Source organism: Patagioenas fasciata, chromosome 1 (genome assembly GCF_037038585.1).
Source record: "Patagioenas fasciata isolate bPatFas1 chromosome 1, bPatFas1.hap1, whole genome shotgun sequence".
NCBI classification, from domain to species: domain Eukaryota; kingdom Metazoa; phylum Chordata; class Aves; order Columbiformes; family Columbidae; genus Patagioenas; species Patagioenas fasciata.
The window spans coordinates 181,454,916-181,474,568 of record NC_092520.1 but is presented as its reverse complement, the minus strand read 5'-3'; the positions used below and the strand labels follow the sequence as shown (position 1 = coordinate 181,474,568).

Here is a 19,653-nt window from a genome sequence, read left to right as displayed (position 1 = left end):
GACATGGGAGCAGTAATGAGCTGCACGGGAAACAGGAGAGGGCTCCTGTGCCTTTCGGCAAGTGTGGGCACATGTTGTTTCCGTGCAACTAGTGAACCATAACACTTCAGCACAACACCTGTGAGAAGCACTTTTCTCCACAGGTAAGTGAGCAAAGACACTATGACTTTTATTCCCTGCTGTAACACTTCCCTAAAATATAATAAGGGAAGGTGTCTGATAAGCTCTTCATCCCAGTAAAACCATATGCTAAAGAATTGCACCTTGTTATACATCAGTTTCCTTCCTTCATGAAAAGGGCTGCAGCTTTCCTCTCCCCTTAACTTTCTTAAAACAAGAATTTCACACAGCCGCTAACCTAACATGCAACTAGTCAGACACCTTCTCTGCAACAATACAGCAACACACAAAGCTAGAAGAAAAGAGTGAAGACTTCATTGAGGCAAAACAATTCTCTGAGACGTTACATCTGCAACAAGAAGTCTTGCAAGTAGAAAGTAAAAATTCTTACTATTGAAACAAAATACAATCCCTGATTATCATCCTGGCTTGTAAGGTTGACAGAACACAAATATTTGCAGGATAAATATTCACAAATATTTAATAGATCTTAAATTTTAAGTCCCAATTTTAAGCTTATTTGAAGCAGTTCAAGGAATAAGACCCAAGTGTTCCAGAGACCCTCAAGACTGAAATAAAAAAATTTGGTGATGCTAATGAGTCTTCAGTTGGAAAAGTAGTAATAATCTTCAGCAGAAAGTTTGGGCCTAACTCCTTGTCATTGTGGCACTGTCAAAATCCATTTACAGCCAAGTAAAAATAATTCTAAATTAAAGCATTTGGTCCTGAAATGCTGTGGTTTTGTGTGTTTGAAACAGTGACATATGGTCACAGGTCCCCAGCATCATCTCAGACACACCATTTAAGTTTTCAGTTAGGAAGCATTTGCTCCAGAGAGATCCTGGTAAACAGATAACTCCATTTATTTGTCTAAAATTATTATCCAGGCCTTGCAGAAACTATACCTTGCTAACTGTTTGCATAAGTTTATTGACGAAAACATTTTGTTGTGTAAAGCATCAAGAGAATACTACCTTTAAAAAACATTTTATAAGCTTTAAGTGACCCCATGGCAAGATTCCATTTGCTATTGGTCCTGAAACTGCCAAGTCTGTTCTGCAAGTCTGCAACACTTGTTTCTCATTCTGTGACTCTGAGATGCAGTATAAGCTTTATTCGGTCTTGGCTGCAATTTATTTCCCCATCACATTAACTTATGATTTAGCTTTCAGTTGTGTAAATATCAAACTGCCAGCTCCCTCATGCCTGGATCTTCAGAGAGAGAGAAAGGAAACAGAAAATAATAAAAAAAAAAGGGGGGGGGGGGGGAACCGGGGGGGGGAGAATTACGGAAACACTTCCATGCCTTTAAAATAGATGTCTGGTTACATCATTGGTCTTAAAGATATTGAGACATTGCAAGTATCTTGCATTTTACAGATTACCACTGTATTTAAGTACGAATAATTTACTAAACATGAAACCCACACTGGAAAAAAAAAAGAAGAAAAAAAGAGGGCTTGGGAGCGTTCATTTCCATTTCTAGGTATTTAAGGCATCAAGTAAAATTCTGGTCACTCTTATTTTTAGGATACTCCATGAAACTTCATGGGAAGTCTCTAAAATTCAGTCACTGAACCCAAATAAACGTTCCGGGTCAGAGATCCGTGTCCTTGGAAGATTAGGATCTTTATACTCTCCAACAGCAAATCCAAAAAAAAGTATTTAGGGAAGATGAAAATGGAATAAAACGACATTGCGACAGTTCCCAATCTTCCCCTGCTACAGAAAACAAATTTCAAGCTTGTTTTTCATGATGACTTTAACATGGAGTCTTAATCATAAACACTAACGTATTTTTTTTTTTTAATAAAAAGCAGTATCTGGTTGAAAACACAAGCTACCATGGCACCCAGCTCTCCTCCCCCTAAAAAAGCCAGGGTCAGTGGGGAGAAGAAAAAGGAGAGTTGTCCAGTGAATCAAATTTAAGATTTTTTGCCTTACTGACTTATAGCATGTGCTTAACTCAGGAAAAATGAATCTCTTTCAAAATGCACTTAATTATAATCAAATACCCATATCAATGTCTGTCACCACATCAGCACATCTGGCAGCAATGAAGACAAATTAACAGTAAGAGTCAGAAAATCTGGCAATATGATCAGCTCAGGCACGCAAAATCCATTCTCTACGCTTAGACCACCAGCAACTAAGGGTGGATTAACTTCCTGTCTCTAATACTGGCGCCTAAATTAAAGGGAAATTGCATCGCAATCTGGGTACCAGGTTTCTGGCTACAAACAACAAAAAGCCCGTAGCTCAACTCCACCAGGCAGCGAAACCTTTGCTCTGGCTTTAGCCGTGATGTCTGTGATGACCTACTCTAACAGCTGCTTTTAATTTAGCTTAAAAGAAACTATTTGGCAACCATGTAAGTTTGCACCTTCAAAGTAGACAGATGTAAAAAGCTGATGTCCTATAATATTCTATTAACCATTTTGGAGTCTTGTTGTTTTAATGCAGTCATGACAACAGGATTCACAGCTTTTTAAAACAGCAGGCATCTGTACATAGAAAAACAAAATGGAGTGTGTTCACTTAGTTTTAATTACCATTTTATGGTAAGCAACCCCCTTTCTTGGACTTCACATGGTTAAAAGCATTGGGCTCATTACTGCAAATTTCATCCAGCAAGAATTTACAATTGCTCAATTTGACTGAGCAACTGAATAAAGCACAGATCTCACCTACAACCAGAGAAGGGCAACTGAGTAAGGAATAGAAGCATGAGTTAAACCAAAGAAAACATTATCTTATACTCGGATTAACCTTCTCGTGTTGGGCATGGAAGTGGCTCCAGAAACAAAAAATAAGGGAGAAAAGGTATGAGAAAGCAAAGACTCGGGCATTCACTGCATATTTGGCAAACACCTAACACAAGGCCACTAAGTAAAGCGTGATGCTAGCAGGCAGACATCCAGTGCCTTTTGTCTTCTTTTACTACACGGTATGATACAGATTTGTGCATCTACTGTGCAAATATCCTCCTCCAGATGTATGCACACTATTTACACACAGGTGTGGGAAGACTGCTGGTGCTACAGACTTGTGGGCATGAAAACTGAGAATGTGTGCACACACATCTGGTAGCAGGAATTCAGACAGTGGAAGATTTGCAAACTTACTTTGGCACAAATAGCTTCAACCCACTTTAGCAGTAGCTGTGGCATGACCACACCCACTCTTAGAAGCTGAACATGTTTAACACAGTAGATCTAACGATAAGAGTTTTAGTCAAAGAAAGATGAAAAAATGGAACAGAAGGCATCTACATATGCAACATTATCTACAAACATAACTCATGCTTTTCATTCTTCATACACTAATGTGGGTCAGAGACCACACAGCAGCATATTTTATTAAAAGTCATGTGCAAATAAGATGCATGATACCTGCAAACAGCATGGGGTTTCCATTTGTAAAAAGGTACAAGTAACAGTACAAAATTAGAATGCTTACTGCTCATTTCAATAAAATGAAGTCTCACATAGAAATACATATGCTGTATTATTTACACCATTAATTTACAAAAGATATTATTTGCATTAAACAGAGCTATAAAATAATTAAAATATAGTATTTTTATGAGGAATGTTTTCCCTGTACAAAAATGTAGAACATTTTGGCAATTATGCTGTATTTGAATAACAATGCATCTGCTTCCTCTGTATTCATAGCATGATGTGGTTTCTTTCTTCCATTCTTCCCTTCCTTATTCCCTTTTTTAAATAAAATTCAACACTGAGGTAGTAGCATGTCAAAGTATTTCTTTGGTTCCAGAAATCAATGGCAGGTCCAAAAGGAGCTATGTATCCAAATCGCAGGATTGGAAAGTAGAAGTCCTAAAGTTTTCAAAGGACTGTTTGTAAGTATAAATGCTATTTTCTCCTCTGGAAACTGTCCTTTCCTTTCCATCTTCATCTGCCTCTGCAGCAAAGTCCAGTGAGGCATGAGGATTATTATGGGAGGTTTTTGGCTGGCAATTTGCTGGCTGTTTACAACTTGAGAGAGAGTCCAGCTGAGGCCTCCATAAAGGCTTTCCAAATGTTCCTGAAAGACAGCAAATGAGTACGTAAGTAGAGAAGTACCGAGGATAACATTTTTGTGTCTCACTAAGTGCTGAACGTTAAAACACAAGCCAAGGATCAACACAAGCGAAAGTTCACCAAGGTGAGATTTTTATTTAACTGTTATTTTACCCCTTAAAAGAAAACATCCACGTGATCACAAGCAAGATTCTGCTATCTCAGACATCAAAAACATTTCCAAAGTAAATGTATAGCCACACACAACTCCATTACTTTTGATTTCATGACTACTCCTATGCCCATTTTAATTTGGGGAGGGTGGTTAGGGAGGAGGTGAGCACACAACCAAACTGCAGACACATTTTAATACGCTTTCTAATGCGAAAGACACAACAGCGTCCCTATTTTGTTCTCCACTGAATGACTGGCACATGTATCTGCCATGCAGTTCAGCAAAAATAAATAAATTAAAACATGTAGGGTTATCCGACATCCTCCCATTGTGCAATCTGAACACTAAAACAATCTTTTTCTGGCTAGCATCTCCCATTTATAATAAAGGTTCCCACCAGCCAAATTCTCCACTCACACCTGTTCATCTCTGCCCACAACTGGCTAGAACAGACATAGCCCAAAGAGAATTTGGTATTTCAGTCAAATCTTTGTTAATAATTATTTGGATTTGCTAGTCAGAAAATAATTAGTGTGCCTGTCACTCTTCACCATTGGGAAGGTGTTAGTGTCAACATCTCTACAAGAAGGGCCTTTGCTTTTTTCACTGAAGAAAGATATGGCTGTTGCAACTCACAGTGTCTGTATGTGATACTCAAAACACTTATTTTCAGAGAACAATGTGCCATGGGCTGATTTCTAAGAACTCAGTTTTTATTAATAAAGTAATGCTACAATCATTAATAAGCTTTGCACCCAAAAAGCCAAACTTCTAGTTTTGCTTAGTTGCTAGAAGCAAAGGTTTGAAGTAAGACTGAGAATATTAAAAATGTATTTGGACAAGGTCCATATTTGCATCAGCGATTTGCAGAGCAATTTTGCTCCTACCACAACATGAAAGGATGATCCTCACAGCACCAGAGCTACAAATGAATCTTGTCTTAAAAAAAAATTTCCAAGCTGTGAACTTTCTGGCTCATGTATCAACAATGATGCTAAAGCCAGCTGTCTTCATTGTGACTGCAGAAGCAAAAGGAGGGCTGAATTTGAAGGCAATGATGCTGAAGAAGCAAATTCAGAGCTAAAGACAAGAAATCTGTGAAGACTTCTTCCACAGCCACCACCTTCAAGACCTAACCATAGGCTCTTTATGTGAAGAATGCTAACGATTATGAAGCATCCAAGGCAATTATGATGCAACTTGGGTGGGGTAGTAGATCAGAGAACTGACAGGAAAAGTAGCTCTGCCTAAGTTTTTAGGGCAGAAAGGGGAATATGAGCCCTCAAACTTGTATTAACTTCTCGGTGTACCCACATACAGTAAAACTACTTTCTGCAGGAGACATGTGGTAAAGCCCTATCTGCACAGTCCCATCACAGCAATAGCGGCAGGCAGCCAGGAGGCCATGTGTAGTCCCAGGGCCTCTGACAGATGTCATGGCATCTGCAATGTTTTAAAGTCCAAACATCTGGCTCCCTCGCTCCCTCCCGACCCCCTGAGAACAAAGAGCCCAGTGATGCACATTCCCCCAGGTCCCCTTGCAGAGCCAGCAGACCAAGACCTTGATCAACCACACTGACACACCAGTGGGGAGACAATCCACAGTACCAGGGCTGCACCTGGCGTTCAGATATCGCAGGGATGAAAGCTGTATGTGGGTTTATGTGAATTTCCAACCAACCAACCCAACACCCCACATTTAGGCAGCTTTAAAATTAAAGCAACACTTTTATCCTTTCCTCCACCTCTCCCTGCAATCTGGATTAAAATTGTAAACCCTGAATTAAGCTTCAGGAACTCCATCATACACTTCGTGAGGAAAGAAGACAAAAGTGGGGTAGAGATCACATTTTTCCATAGTGCCATACTTTGAAGGGTAAACAGTTCTGGCTCACTGTGTTATATATCCTCATACACCGGAGTTCAAGTCTCCTCACCTGCCCTGAGCCCTCCTGGGACCTTAACACACCTTTTGCCCGTCAGGCAAAACTTCTGGTGTGCCTAAAGTTTATTAAGGTGCATTTAAATAACTATCCTAACATTTATGGGAATCTGCCAGCAAAATTAAGGTAAAAGGCAAGGTTCACACCACTGAAGAGATTTTTATATAAGCGTGAGTTATTAAGATCTCCTGGTGATCTAAATATGTTCATTAAGCAGTTTTTCCTGTTCCTGAACTTTAAACATTTGGGATATTTTATCTAATGGTCCTTCTAAGTCTGGCTTCCTGAGAAGCAGAAGGCGGCTCATGGTTACACCTGGAGGGGAACCACCTCACTGGACTACCATGTTTGACCCGAGGACTCCTTCCTGGTATGTCAGTTCTGCTTCTGATCAAGCCCCAAGCTGCTCCTTTTGCAACACAGGATAGGGCCCATCTCTTGGCTAACTCCCGGTAGGATTCAGAAGACACCCTGAGTTCTAGGGCATCCAACTGTCCTCATGCACTGCAGCAGACAGCGAGCCTACGTATACAGTTCAGTTTTGTGAGCCTTAAAAAATAGATACTGCAGCATCACAAGTTGCTCAGGGGGGAAGAAGGGGAAACAAAACTAGAAGACAAGAACACATGCAAAAGGTTGAGAACAACTCTCAAAGGGCCTTTCTTCAGCTACTTCCTGTATCTTCTCCTTTCTAAAGTACTTATCTTGCACATGCTGTATTTTCTTATGAAATTCATGGACACTTGAATAAAGAAACCCATGCGAAACTTCATAAAATTATTTTTTTCCCAACACTAGCTATATGAGCATCTAAACACTACTACAGAATTACTTCTTGTAAGACTGGAAAAGAAAAAGCTGAAAAATCAGTTTTATTTAGTGTTGGAAGCAGGCAATAAGACAGCAAGGACACCAGCAGCTTGAATGAAAGCCAACAGGTAGAACATACCCATGAAAGTGCTGTTACTGATAACAGGTGAGGGTTCCAAACTTCTGTTTAAATCAAATGTATCTAAGTGCAGATTTTTGCTTTTTAGTCCAGTTCCTTCATTTTGAGTATAAATGGTGTTACTCAATTTGCTACTTGTAGCTTGCCTCCCAATAATGCCAGCACAATGGTCAAAGGGATCTTCCAGTGAAGGTGAATATTGATAGCATTCTTTTTTCTTTAAATATCCAGACTCATAAGGGTCCAGGCATGCTGTTCTTTGGTCAGAGCTGCAACCTAAAGAAAATGAAAAATTGTTTTTATATAGATTCATCATAGCACAGGATCAAATCAGGACTAAAACTCTCCCTCTACCCCAACTTACCTGCGCTGTATGCTTCAAAGGCCTCAGAGCCATATGTGCTTCCTTTTAAATACAAAGTCCCTGAAGTCCCCAGATAGTGGCACAGGAATGGATCTGCAACACCCTCCAAGTCTGTTTCGCTGCCATTATCTAGATGGCAAATGCCTTAAAAATAAAATTGACATGTCAGCATCTGGTCTTTTATTATGTTTCAGCTTACAGTTTCTTAGGTTTTGTTCTTTTAAGAACACCATCTGTTCAACTAAATTTCACAGTGTATTTAGAACTTAAGTTTAACCTAACCTTTTGACAAGAACTCTAATACTAGCAAGTATTCAATTAATTAGCTCGACAGAGAATGTATGTCACACTTTGCTTCTTCATACAGTCCCTGGATAACAGAAACAGACCTAACCACAGGGATGAGAACCAGGGGCTTCCTTCCTCTAAAGCACTGGAAGCCAGACTTGTGCTCTGTCACACAGACACGTTTTGGAGCACAAAGTGTTCATGAGAAAGTCCTGGGTGGAAGAGTCTGAGGGAGTCACGAGCTGCTTGAACAGCTATACTGACTTTCAGCTCAGTTGTTCCCAAAAGCTGTAGACACGGTCTGCGCTTTCTGCCCCACAAAGAAGCTGCTCTTCTCACTACTCTACAACTGCAGAACTATCTCACCACTGCTCCATTCCCACCTGCCCCAACTTCTGCCTGAAGGTGCCTTTTTCCTCCCTAACCCAGGTATGTTCTGGATTCTCAGGGGCCAGATGTACAAATATTGAGTACCTTAAATCCTTTATTGACTCCAAGCCTAATGACTTTTCCATCAGCAAAGTTTAATCAGTTATACTACACTAAAATTACACTGGTATTACCAGCCATACCTACATTCCATTAAAAGCATCCTTTTCAAGCTATCATAGAGGAAGACATGCTGTTGCAATTCCTCTTGGACGCTCTTGTTTTGGAAATGCGATCATCAGTTTAAATTTACCCTTGAGAGGGGACAAAACCTTCACGATTTAAGCAAAGCCATAATGTGATTTGGATAAACAGAATCAAGTTTCTGTTATTATCTCACTGAAGCAATCCCAAGCAATAAATATCACATCTTCTCTTCAACTTCAGTGAAGATGATTCTTTAATGTTATTTCTATTAGTTAGAAACACAATAGCCAAACTGCAGCTACTCAAGCAACGTGGAATATCTGCTTAATATTTTATACCAACCATTACTGTCCCTCTGCTGCAAAAAATACCCTCCCATGGAAGATGTGAGGAACTGATGATGACTGCCATTTTCAGATGAACCATATCCATCCTGCCTTTCAGCCAGTGTCCCCTGAGATGACAGGTAACTTGGAATGTCAGCAGGCAAATTTGTTTCATCTGTAGGGAAGGAAAATACACACAAAAGCCATCAGCATACTTCAGAGTTTGCAGAAGCATTTTTAAACTTGTCAGCAAAGTGCTGAAGGTAACAAGCAATTCATTCTTCTGACGCTGAGTCAAAGCATACAAATGTTCCTACAATACAGTCATTGCAAAGCAACCACAAACATTTTTTTTCCTTTCCAAGGCAAACCCTCAGTTTACACACCTGTATTTGTAATGCTGCAATCTTCATTTCTTCTTCTGGTGTGGTAGATGATGACCACCCACACCAAGGAAGTGCCCACCACACAGCAAACCACAGCTATGATCACAATGCCAACTGTGGCCCATCCATCATCATCAAGTGATGGGGCAATGTTTGGAGGAGAATCACAGGTGGGAGTAGGAATTACATTGAGACGGATGTTGCCTCTCTCCGTTCCAAGTGTATTAGACATTTCACAAGTGTACTTTCCAGCATCTTCTACATCTGTATCCACAATAATTAGTAACTGATTGCCTGCAGCAAAGAAATGTCTTTCTGTTACCACGAGAGGGCTGTCATCCTTAGTCCAGTTCAGTCGGGGTGGAGGGCTACCACCAGCAATACACTGCAAGACCGCAGTTTCCCCCTTTGTTACAGTTCGGTCCAACAAAGGCCGCAAAAATGATGGTGTTTCTGAAAAGAAAGCATAAGCCTTATATTCTAAATGACCTTGAAAGAACGGGAATATGTCCTTTTCCTTCACAGTTCCAGAGGAAGAGCTAAACTGAATGCATCAGTAAGGCCTAATGAAGCTTACTCTCATTCTCAGGAAAAACACGCTCAAGGAATTTGAACTTAAGAGCCTACAGTTTACTTGTCAACTGATCAGACCTAGATGCTTGATGACCTTAGAAGGTAAAATGGCCAAACTCATGCTCAAGGTTGGAGAGAACTACATTAAAAATGGCTAAAAAAAGTCATGAAATTAAAAGTTAAACAAAACCTCCTCTCTCTAAACAAAAATAACAGTACTCTTTTCCACCCCCTCTCCTCCCATCGTATCAGACGTTATGTATATACTGAGAAACATAACTAACTTTTATTATTTTGTATCCTAATAGTGATTTGTGTGCTTGTGTACATATTTCTGATCTATACGCACCAATACAAATTATTTCATAAAATTTATATATCCATACAGCACTTTTGTAATAACACCATTTTTAATCAGCTGCTGATTTTAAAAGTGCTCAGCAATAGTTTCATTCTTCAAGGAGATTATGCCACTAAGGACTGCCAATGTCTTACCTAGTACTGTTAATGTTGCATTAGCTGAAATGCTTCCAGCAGTGTTTTGAGCCGTACAGCTATAAACGCCTGTATCCTCAATCTTTACATCAACAATAAAGAATACATCATCTTCGGGCATGACATGCATGCGCCTCTTGCGTGCTGCAGGAAAATCTGTTCCACCATCTTTCTGCCAAGCAATCTGTGGAACAGGATGCCCAACTGCAGCACATTCCAAACGTGCCATTGCCCCGGCACGAATGGTTAAGTCCATGGGGATCTTCGTAAAGGAAGGCAGCACTAAAGAAAAGTTAGTGATAGCAAAAATGAATAAATTAATTTTATTTTTTTTTTCCACAGCATTTTCTTAATACTCTTCTTGGGCTAAAGATGCAGGTGAAGCATACAACCTAAATTTATCAGTGGGCAGCAAAGGGAAAGGGAGGGAGCTGTAAGACCGTTTAGATCAAAATCTCATTTCTTCTTACAGCCTCCTACATGACCTTTCCCTAGTACCTTGAAACAGAGTATACACTTTATCTGTGAATAAAAGATTAATGTTTTCCCATCTTGTTACCTAGATTTTGTCAGATTTACTACGACTGGGTTTGTTTTTTTCCTATACTATGGTTCAGCACAGTGGGGCCAGATATAAAACTGAATGGTGATGTTGGAACTAGCCACATTTTAGGAAATAATCTCAGTTTACTGAGGGATTTTCTAAAAGACACAGATGATGAGAATGGAAAAAAAACCCTACGTTTACATATCTTGATTAAAAACATTCTACAAACTCACAAGCAAAAAGTAACATACTTACTGTTTACTGTAAGTTTGGCTTTGACAGAGTATGATGAACCAAAATGATTTGAAATAACACACTGGTATTTCCCTTCATTACTGAATTCAACATTGCGCAGTCGCAGGATGGTGGTGTACTCCATCACTTCACCACCCTGTGCCCAAAGGTGTGCATAATTCTCCATTTCAGCATCTTGCAGTAATTCATTGTCTTTCTTCCATGCAAATGTCATTGGGGAATCACTGCTGCTGGCTGCTGAACATACAAAACTCAAATTTGAGCCTTTGATTGCTGACTGGGTTTCTGGCTGGACAGTGATCTGTGGTTTAGGAAAATCATCTGCACAGAAGGGAGAAAAAGTGACACAGAGGAAAAAAAAAATATGTGAGGCCTGAGGACTCTTTCTAGGAAGAATTTGTAAGTCCTGTTTTACAGATTTGAGAGAAGAGTCAGATAAGTATTAATATTTATAAAATGGATACAGAATGCTTTTGTTTTAAATTTTGTTAGCCTTAGGGCATTTAAAGATGCCATATTTATGAGTTTATTGTGCCAAGCCATCTCTTATTGAAGAGCAAGCACATTTAAAAGCAGACCATGTGCACAGTTTGTTCAACAGCAGCACTAAAGAGGAGAGAACTACCCCCTGACATCCCAAAGAAATATTCTGAATGTCAGTCATGAAACCTACCCTTCATCTTCATAACACCTCAGGCTGCTCTGAGCTTTTCTTTATTGAAAGCATCTTTCTTCTGCCATTGGAAACTGGAAGTTAAAGTCGAGGGTATTCCCCAAACCCACAAAAAACAAGTGCGTACAAAAGTCACTGTTCCAGTGATTTGTGGCTGCTTTATCCACCTTACTAACACACCAGTGCTGAAGATCCCTTAACCAGGGCAGAACACAAGAATTTAAAGACATTTGTTTCTGAAGGTCCCTTTACTATTGGAAAGTTACCTGCAAAGTGCCACTTTGTGAGTTGACAGAACTAGTTGCCTTCTGAACTATTTATTCTGTTAACTCTGTACAAAATGGAACACAGGAGGTTCCACTTAAATATGAGAAGAAATTTCTTCTCAGTGAGGGTAACAGAACACTGGAACAGGCTGCCCAGGGAGGTTGTGGAGTCTCCTTCTCTGGAGACATTCAAAACCCGCCTGGACACATTCCTGTGTAACCTCATCTAGGTGCTCCTGCTCCAGTGGGGGGTTTGGACTAAATGATCGAGGTTCCTTTCGATCCCTAACATTCTGTGATTGCATGTACGGAGTAGGCAATTAAATGCTTCCACTATCAAATGCAAAAGCCTTAGCCTATTCCCAGCTTTCAAGATGTACCTCCTGACAAAGACAGAGGCCCAAACTTGAGAGGGACTATGGGAAAAACCCTGTGCCCCAAACACTCCTTTACTTCCAGCCCTGCCTGCACTGCGGAGTCAGGTTTTACCCAGCTGCTTTGCTTCCTTCACTCTCATTTGTTTGGGAACAACATGCCAGGGTCAAAGCCTTATTTCCTTGAAGAACCTCTATGCTGTGTGTTACAAAAGAAAATGAGATGTGCAGACAGCCTGAACTTGAGCTGCCTGCAGAACACTTGCAAGTCTGGAGCTGCGCTCCAGCAACAGGACAACATAGATCCCCCATCTGGGACACTAAGCAGGGGGCCTTCAGAATCTACCAGGACATTTGGTTTTTACGTTTCATACCCAACCCTCTGTGGCAAACTGAGTTGATGCCATCACTGACTTTGCACAGGGACAACTAAGTAGAACATTCGTAAATAAATCAGCCTTGTGAAAAGACAGACACACTTCATTCTTTTTTAGCTGTACTATCAATGGAATAATAAAATATTTTAAAATCTTAATTATTTGGTAGGAAGGAGGGATGAAAAAGCCATTCAAATAAGCAGATACTACAGAATACAGAAGAACGCTCTGGAATAAGACTGGCAATGTGTTTTGTCAGAACAAAATAAATGGAGGATGTATTTGAATACGTGTGTCACAGATACATAAACATATATACACACAGAGGCATACAATCTTTTTGAGAAATATATTTCTCATTTTATAGAAGCCACTTGACTACTATGTAACAGAAAACAAGCTACTCATCACCTAGATGGTGCTCTTTTAGCATCACTATGTTAACTTGAAATAATTAATAAAGGTCAAAAGAGTATCTACTCTATTTTTCTTCCACAGTTATCTTTAGTATGGAAGTGTCTCATGATTTGTTTCAGCTTGGAAGACATGGTATTAGGAAGCAGAAATTACACTTTTTTTTTATTTTAAGAGATATGGAACCCTTGCCTAACATGTGCTTTCCTTTAGCAAATTCAGGATGACTCCCTCCTATCTCTTAGCTGTTTTCAAAAATGTAACTTGGCATGATTTGGAGGATTTATATACCCATATAAATTATATGTAACTTTTTTTTAAATTTCAGACAAGACTTAAACTCCTCTTGAAAATTCTATAAAAGCAAAAGTGGCCATTATAAACTCACAAGGCAAGGTGTGCATGCCCAAACGTCTAGTAACAGCATATTTTAAAGATTTAATAAACAGTAAAATATTCATTGATTGTATTAAGAGATTCTAGTGGCTTCTGCATGGCAATTACTTTATGTATTAAATGCAACAGCTTACTCTCAGTACATCCCTTTTGCTAATATATCTTAAAGAGTTTTTAATTAATTCATTACAAATAGCATTCAGAAGTTAAAAGAAAGATCACAGCCCCCTGCGGTTTAACAAATAAGACACATATATTTAAATCCCCCAATTTAATTTCTTGCCAGGACAGGCTTCTCAGAAATGAGGATGTATACTTCATATATACTCCATTAGCTACTGAGTAATCTGTAATTTCCGGGACTGTGTCAACTTCTCTTCTTCAGCAGCAGCTAGATTATGTACCATCCACGCGTTATTGAACATTAATATATTAAACATCTGAGTGCTAATGGGAAGGGAGAAAACAATTTTTTTGTACACTATTCTATGTTCTGTGCCTGTTTTCCCACTGAAAAAAGGGTATGAGTGGCAACAGTAAAAATTATGCAGTCATATTTGCTATGAGAGGGAAATCATTGAGAAGACAAATATGGTTACTGTTTTATCACCAAGAATAGAAAATTTGAATTTTCTTTATAAGAAAAATAAAATCTATACAACAAAAGTACGCAAAATCCAGTTAGCTTTTAATTTCCTGATAATTTCAAAGTTTCTATTTAATGTATCATATTACTCAAAACACACATCTTTCTTCTGAAAGGTTAGTTTCGCTTTGCTTTAAATAGAGAACATACAGGTGATAACGAATGTTCCTAAACACACAGAGAAATTCCATTTTTAAGATGGATGCTATCGCCTCAAATCCTCATGTCTTAAAGTAAAAATATTTCACTAGCATTTACCGTCTGGTGTACTGAAATGCAAGATATCAGTAGCATAACTGTGGTAACTGGATGTTTTAAAATACAGTTTACATACAGGCAATAACTTACATGGTCCAAATAATTTTTAAAATAGACAACAAACACACATAAAAATGTCAGAACTGAGGCCAATATGGCTATTTTACCTTCAAATTTTCTCAGGCCGAGAATAACCCGAAGACTGACAAAGTATGAAAATAACTTACAAATAATCAAACCCAAGAATTGCATCTTAAGATTGCCAAAATACGTCTTACTTTAAAAAGACTGTTAATCTAAACAATATCCATCTTTTTAATCTAGAGGAATATACATTTACCACCACAAACTATTGAGCTTTCCTTTGCACACTACGCTATGCACGATGTAAGCAAACTGCGCATGAAATACAAGTCAGAAAACTGTCAGTCCCCATCTTGTACAAAGCCACAAGCTTTGAGCATCTACGTCACAGTTTGGGAACACAGAAAGAAATGTTAACAAATATTAAATCTTCCCCATTTTGTTAGAGAAACTAACACATACCAAAGAAACCAGAACAAAAATCAATGCATTCAACAAAATTTGTTCTATGGAGTGAGGAATCGAGGCTATACTCACCACAGACAAACCCATCCAGGCTGACAGCAAAAATACTTCTCCCTTTTAGCAGCTGCGGATGGGCACAACTGGCATTTACAAAGCTCTGAAAGTTGTTCTCTGACATCCACTGTGGCAGCCATTTTAACTGACAGTCACACAGGAGACTTGATGTGTTTAAGTGCCTAAGAAAAAGCAATTACATTCAAAGGCTGTTTGCTTGTTCTTTCTCTTTATAGCAAAGATCTATATGAGCACACGTAAATAACAAAACTAAATTTTTAGGCTGAATACATATATCACAAGAAAAAGACAGCAATGTTATTTAGCTCAGATGAGGTGACACCATTGTCTTGAGTCCTACATTCTACAAAGCAGACACATCATCCTGAACTCCCAGCTTCTGCTACAAATACGAGTCCAGGCAGTCAGGAGTGTTTGTACTGTCTTGGGTACCAAACTACAGTCAGCAGTAGGACACACAGAATGGGCACACAGGAGAACAGCGCAGAAGGGAGGCGCCCTGGAAGCTCACATAAAAAAAATCCTGAGACAATTTCATTCACTCATTTCCATTTCAGTCAGAATTTATGTTGGGGAGGATATTTGAAAAGGGGAGTGGCGAGATGAAGGATAGCCATGTGTTGAAATAACAAGCGTAATACTGGTTACCAGCCTACCTAACCTATGTGAATAGCTACATTCACAGAAGGGAGGAAAAAAAAAAAACAAAACAGGAAAGCAAAGCTATATTCTGTGAAGCATCTAGAACCAGGAGTTGAAGTTGGAAGAGTTCTCAGTTTTGGCTGAAAAATCAGAATCACCCTTAAAAACATTAAAAAAACCCCACAGTCAGCAATATAATTCCTCTCTTCAAATTTTATCTGTTCTTGAAGGAAAAGTAAAAATAATTTATGGAACCAGGGAGAGAAACCTCTTTAAAGATAAATGAAGACATACCAATTCTTGATTTTTTTTTCTTGAAGAAAGGAAGAGTGTGTCTGTGGTCTTTTTTTTCCACACTAACACTGACAGTTCCGCACTTCACATTTAGATGAAACAGGTTCTTTCACTGAAATTCTAGGGGCATTCCTGTTATGCTTAGGAGGCAGAGAAACCACAGCAGTTTTTGCTACTCTGATGCAGTGAGTATATGTCATATTATTTTCAGATTTAGTCTCTAGGGCCCTCAGAATAAAATTACTAGATGGCAATTTACACCATAGAATCTTACTTCTGGGGAAGTACTTTCTTCCCTCTGTCTACACCTTCCTTAGATATAATGGATGTCTACCAGGTGTTTCAAGAAAAATACAGAAAACAAAACAAACAAACCCAAAACAAAACAAAAAACAACGACTCTTGAATAGTTATTTCGCTGAGGTATTCAGAGTCTGATATCTTGTAGCATCTTACACCTCATGGAGCAGCATTAGACTGTCATTCCATCACATTTGATTACTCTTCAAATAATCTATATCCATCCCTAATTGTCAGTACTGTGCTCCCACTGTTTCCTGTGGGCCAAATCTAGCAAATGCCCAGCAGCTGGCTGAGTTCAGCAAACTAATCAAGTGACACAACTAGATTCAACTCAAGGAAGAGGAAAGGCAGGAAACCCCTGGCTATGGGTAGAAGCAAGGCTGCTGCTCCCTAGAGTAGCTGCAGCTACATCAGGATATGAGTGACAAACTGAACTCAGAGGAGCTAAATATTACCTAGATACAAGAAAGAAATATTTTGTAGTATGAATAATCATACACTGGAACAACCTCCCCAGGGATGTGATGGGAGTCCCTGGCACTAGAGGTTTTAGAGATACAGCTGGACGTGGTGCTAAATAATGAGGAGCATCTTTTTGCTATTCTTCCATTTGTTGACAGATTATCCACAGAGCAGCTCAGGACAACAGATCTGACTAGAGAAAGCTGATACCAATAGATAGAGACAAGACATAAGCAAAAATAAGAATTAGCTGTGCTCAAACCACAGGGAACAGTGACAGTGTTGTTCTGCACTGATCAACAGAAAAAGATTGGTAAGAGGACCAAAAAAAACCCCAAAACTCACTAGAAGAACACATTCTTCCCAGTGACCGCTTCATGACTTCTCTGAAGATCTGCCCCTTTGCTACTACAGGATAGAAGGACCCAATTACAAGCACTGACAACCAGGTCTTTCCAAAAGAATTACAGCACTGCATTTCACTGGTCCAGTAAGCTTTAGCTCAGTGATAGCACTGCTGATCTTATAGCACATTACATCAAAGTCTCCCTTATCTAATACCTATTAGAGATTAGCCGATTTAAAATAAGGACTCTAGACAGCAAATGTGGCAGAAAATGAATGTCTCCTATCCTATGCTATCTCCCTTAAATACAGTAATCACATAAAAAAATAAAAGAAAAAACCAACACACTGACATACCCTTTTTACATGACTTCAGAGCGACTACAGTGGGAGTTTATCACCACAACAGGCAACATCTTACAAGGCTTTTATTTATATGGATATATATATTTAATAGAGGTGATGTCTTTAGACAAAAACTTACAGTTCTTTGAGTTTCTTCATTTGTGAAAATGCATTTCCTTGAACTGACATAATTGCATTGTTACTTAGATCTCTAGGAAAACAAGAACAGAAGAATAACATCAGAGTAGGAAAGAGTAATTTACTAAACTGAACATAGTTAAGACTCAAGGAATATTTTGCTACCTTACTGATATACAAAGGATACTCTAGCTCAAAAACTAAAGAGACAGGATTAAGGAGATTTATAGCATGCTTAATAAATAACACTTCCTGCATTAATTCCAAAATTTATCTTCAGCATAACTCTATAATAAAAGAACCTTCTCAAGGTCACAGTAGAAACCAGGGTAACTGTACTTCATTCAAAGTCATAAGTAAAGTCTGTTAGTCCTATATTTATTTCAATTAGTATCAAAATTCAGTTCTTCCCATGTTGGGTTAAATGTTCATTTCTACTACTTACAGATGTTCAAGTGCATCCAAACCAGAAAATGCTTTCTTCGTAATGGATCTAATCCTGTTTCCTTGAAGTATCCTGAAATACGTAAGTACATGACACAAAAAGATGCAACAGAATGGAAGTATTTTTTGAGCTGAACAATTGTATATCTGGTCTTTATTTCTAAACTGTGACTAATACTGACCACTCAGCCTTCTCCAATGCAGCAAAATGCCTGATCTCTAGAAGATGCTCATTTATTCCCGTTGAGTAAACATCTATATTTTAGAATTATTTTAGAAGACATTTCATGTGTACAGTTCAGTGATATGAATTATTCTAATGTATACACATAAGCATATTTTTATTTCATTAATGTATATCCAAAAATTTCAATGCAATTAAGCCATTTCCATGGAATGCTGCATTACTTTACCAAAGACTACCCCTGTCATTATGTCTTTGTCAGATAATGCACTTATTACTTCATATTATGGAGAAAAACTTCATTATTTGGAAAATGTTTATATAAATAGTAGTAATATTTAAAACAGTTCAGATTAGTTTGACTTGACAAATCAGGAGTTTCTTTTATAGAACAGGAACATTTTATAGAGAACAAAATGGTAAGGGAGAAAAAAAAAAAGCACCTTGGCTATGGAAAATATAATACCATTAGGTATTGGGCTTGTCCCTTGAAACACACGTATTCTAAGATAATTTTTTGAGATGAGGAGATACAAATATTGTAGTAATACTCACAGCTTCCTCAGTTTATCTAGGCCAGAGAAGGCACCATTCATATCTTCAATTGTCCATGATATTTCATTGTTTTTCAGATCCCTGTTTAAGAGGGGAAAAGAAATCAAACCACATGAGCCATTAAAAAGATCAAGGTACATACTTCTTCAAGAGTATGTATTATTTAAAACAATTTCTAAAATAGCTTTCTGGTAGGTTGTTTTTCATTTATCTTTGAGATACACTTTTCATGATTAGCTATTTCATTTCAATTTTTACTAAGAGATTTTGTAGACTATTAGTACTTTTGCCACTGATAATTAAACAGATCACAAACCTAACAACTTTAACAATCATTAGAAAACAAACCCACATTCCCCTACGAGAGTATTCAGATACAGGACTGTCATAAGAGAAGAAGTGTCATAGGAAAGTAAGGGATCAGCAGTTCCTTCTTCAAAACCAAGTACACTCACACACCAACATAGAGAGATTTATTAATACGTGAATCATTTTTACATCGTACAACATCCACAACACTAGCTTAATTACCTGTGAAGCATAAAGATATCAGAGATTTGTGAAAAGAACAGTGTGTCAGCAAAGAATCAACAGAGTACAGCTAGAGGAGAAAAAAAAAAGAAACCTAGTAGGAAGAAATCTAATACTTAACTCCTAGACACTTCCCAAGTCTCTGATTCCCTCTTTTTATCATCTATCTCTCCCCAAATGCTTAAAAAACAGACCATACACACATCCAGACTGCATCTTTACTAGACACCCTAAGTGTGAGTATGTGAGCAAACCCCTGAAAGTAAAGTGTTAGCACACTTTTCAAAGCCTAGAGGGAAACGCAACCATTTCATTCATCTGGTGGGTGAACAGATGGGTCAATAGTAGATAACTGGAAGA

At 38.5% G+C, this 19,653-nt stretch overlaps 1 protein-coding gene across 1 annotated transcript in view; it reads right to left on the bottom strand.

Moving 5' to 3' along the window:
• Positions 1 to 3,425: 3,425 nt before the first annotated feature.
• Positions 3,426 to 19,653, bottom strand: part of LRIG3 (leucine rich repeats and immunoglobulin like domains 3) — a 42,521-nt gene continuing 26,293 nt past the window's right edge. Inside the window, exons 9-19 of the mRNA XM_065855642.2 lie at positions 18,763 to 18,843; positions 18,025 to 18,096; positions 17,581 to 17,652; positions 15,048 to 15,211; positions 11,023 to 11,343; positions 10,221 to 10,502; positions 9,153 to 9,605; positions 8,783 to 8,941; positions 7,577 to 7,720; positions 7,213 to 7,488; positions 3,426 to 4,170 (exon numbers count right to left, since the gene is read on the bottom strand). Coding sequence (XP_065711714.2) covers positions 3,926 to 4,170; positions 7,213 to 7,488; positions 7,577 to 7,720; positions 8,783 to 8,941; positions 9,153 to 9,605; positions 10,221 to 10,502; positions 11,023 to 11,343; positions 15,048 to 15,211; positions 17,581 to 17,652; positions 18,025 to 18,096; positions 18,763 to 18,843 — 2,269 coding nt within the window. The 3' untranslated portion in view covers positions 3,426 to 3,925. The remainder of the gene's footprint in view (positions 4,171 to 7,212; positions 7,489 to 7,576; positions 7,721 to 8,782; positions 8,942 to 9,152; positions 9,606 to 10,220; positions 10,503 to 11,022; positions 11,344 to 15,047; positions 15,212 to 17,580; positions 17,653 to 18,024; positions 18,097 to 18,762; positions 18,844 to 19,653) is intronic.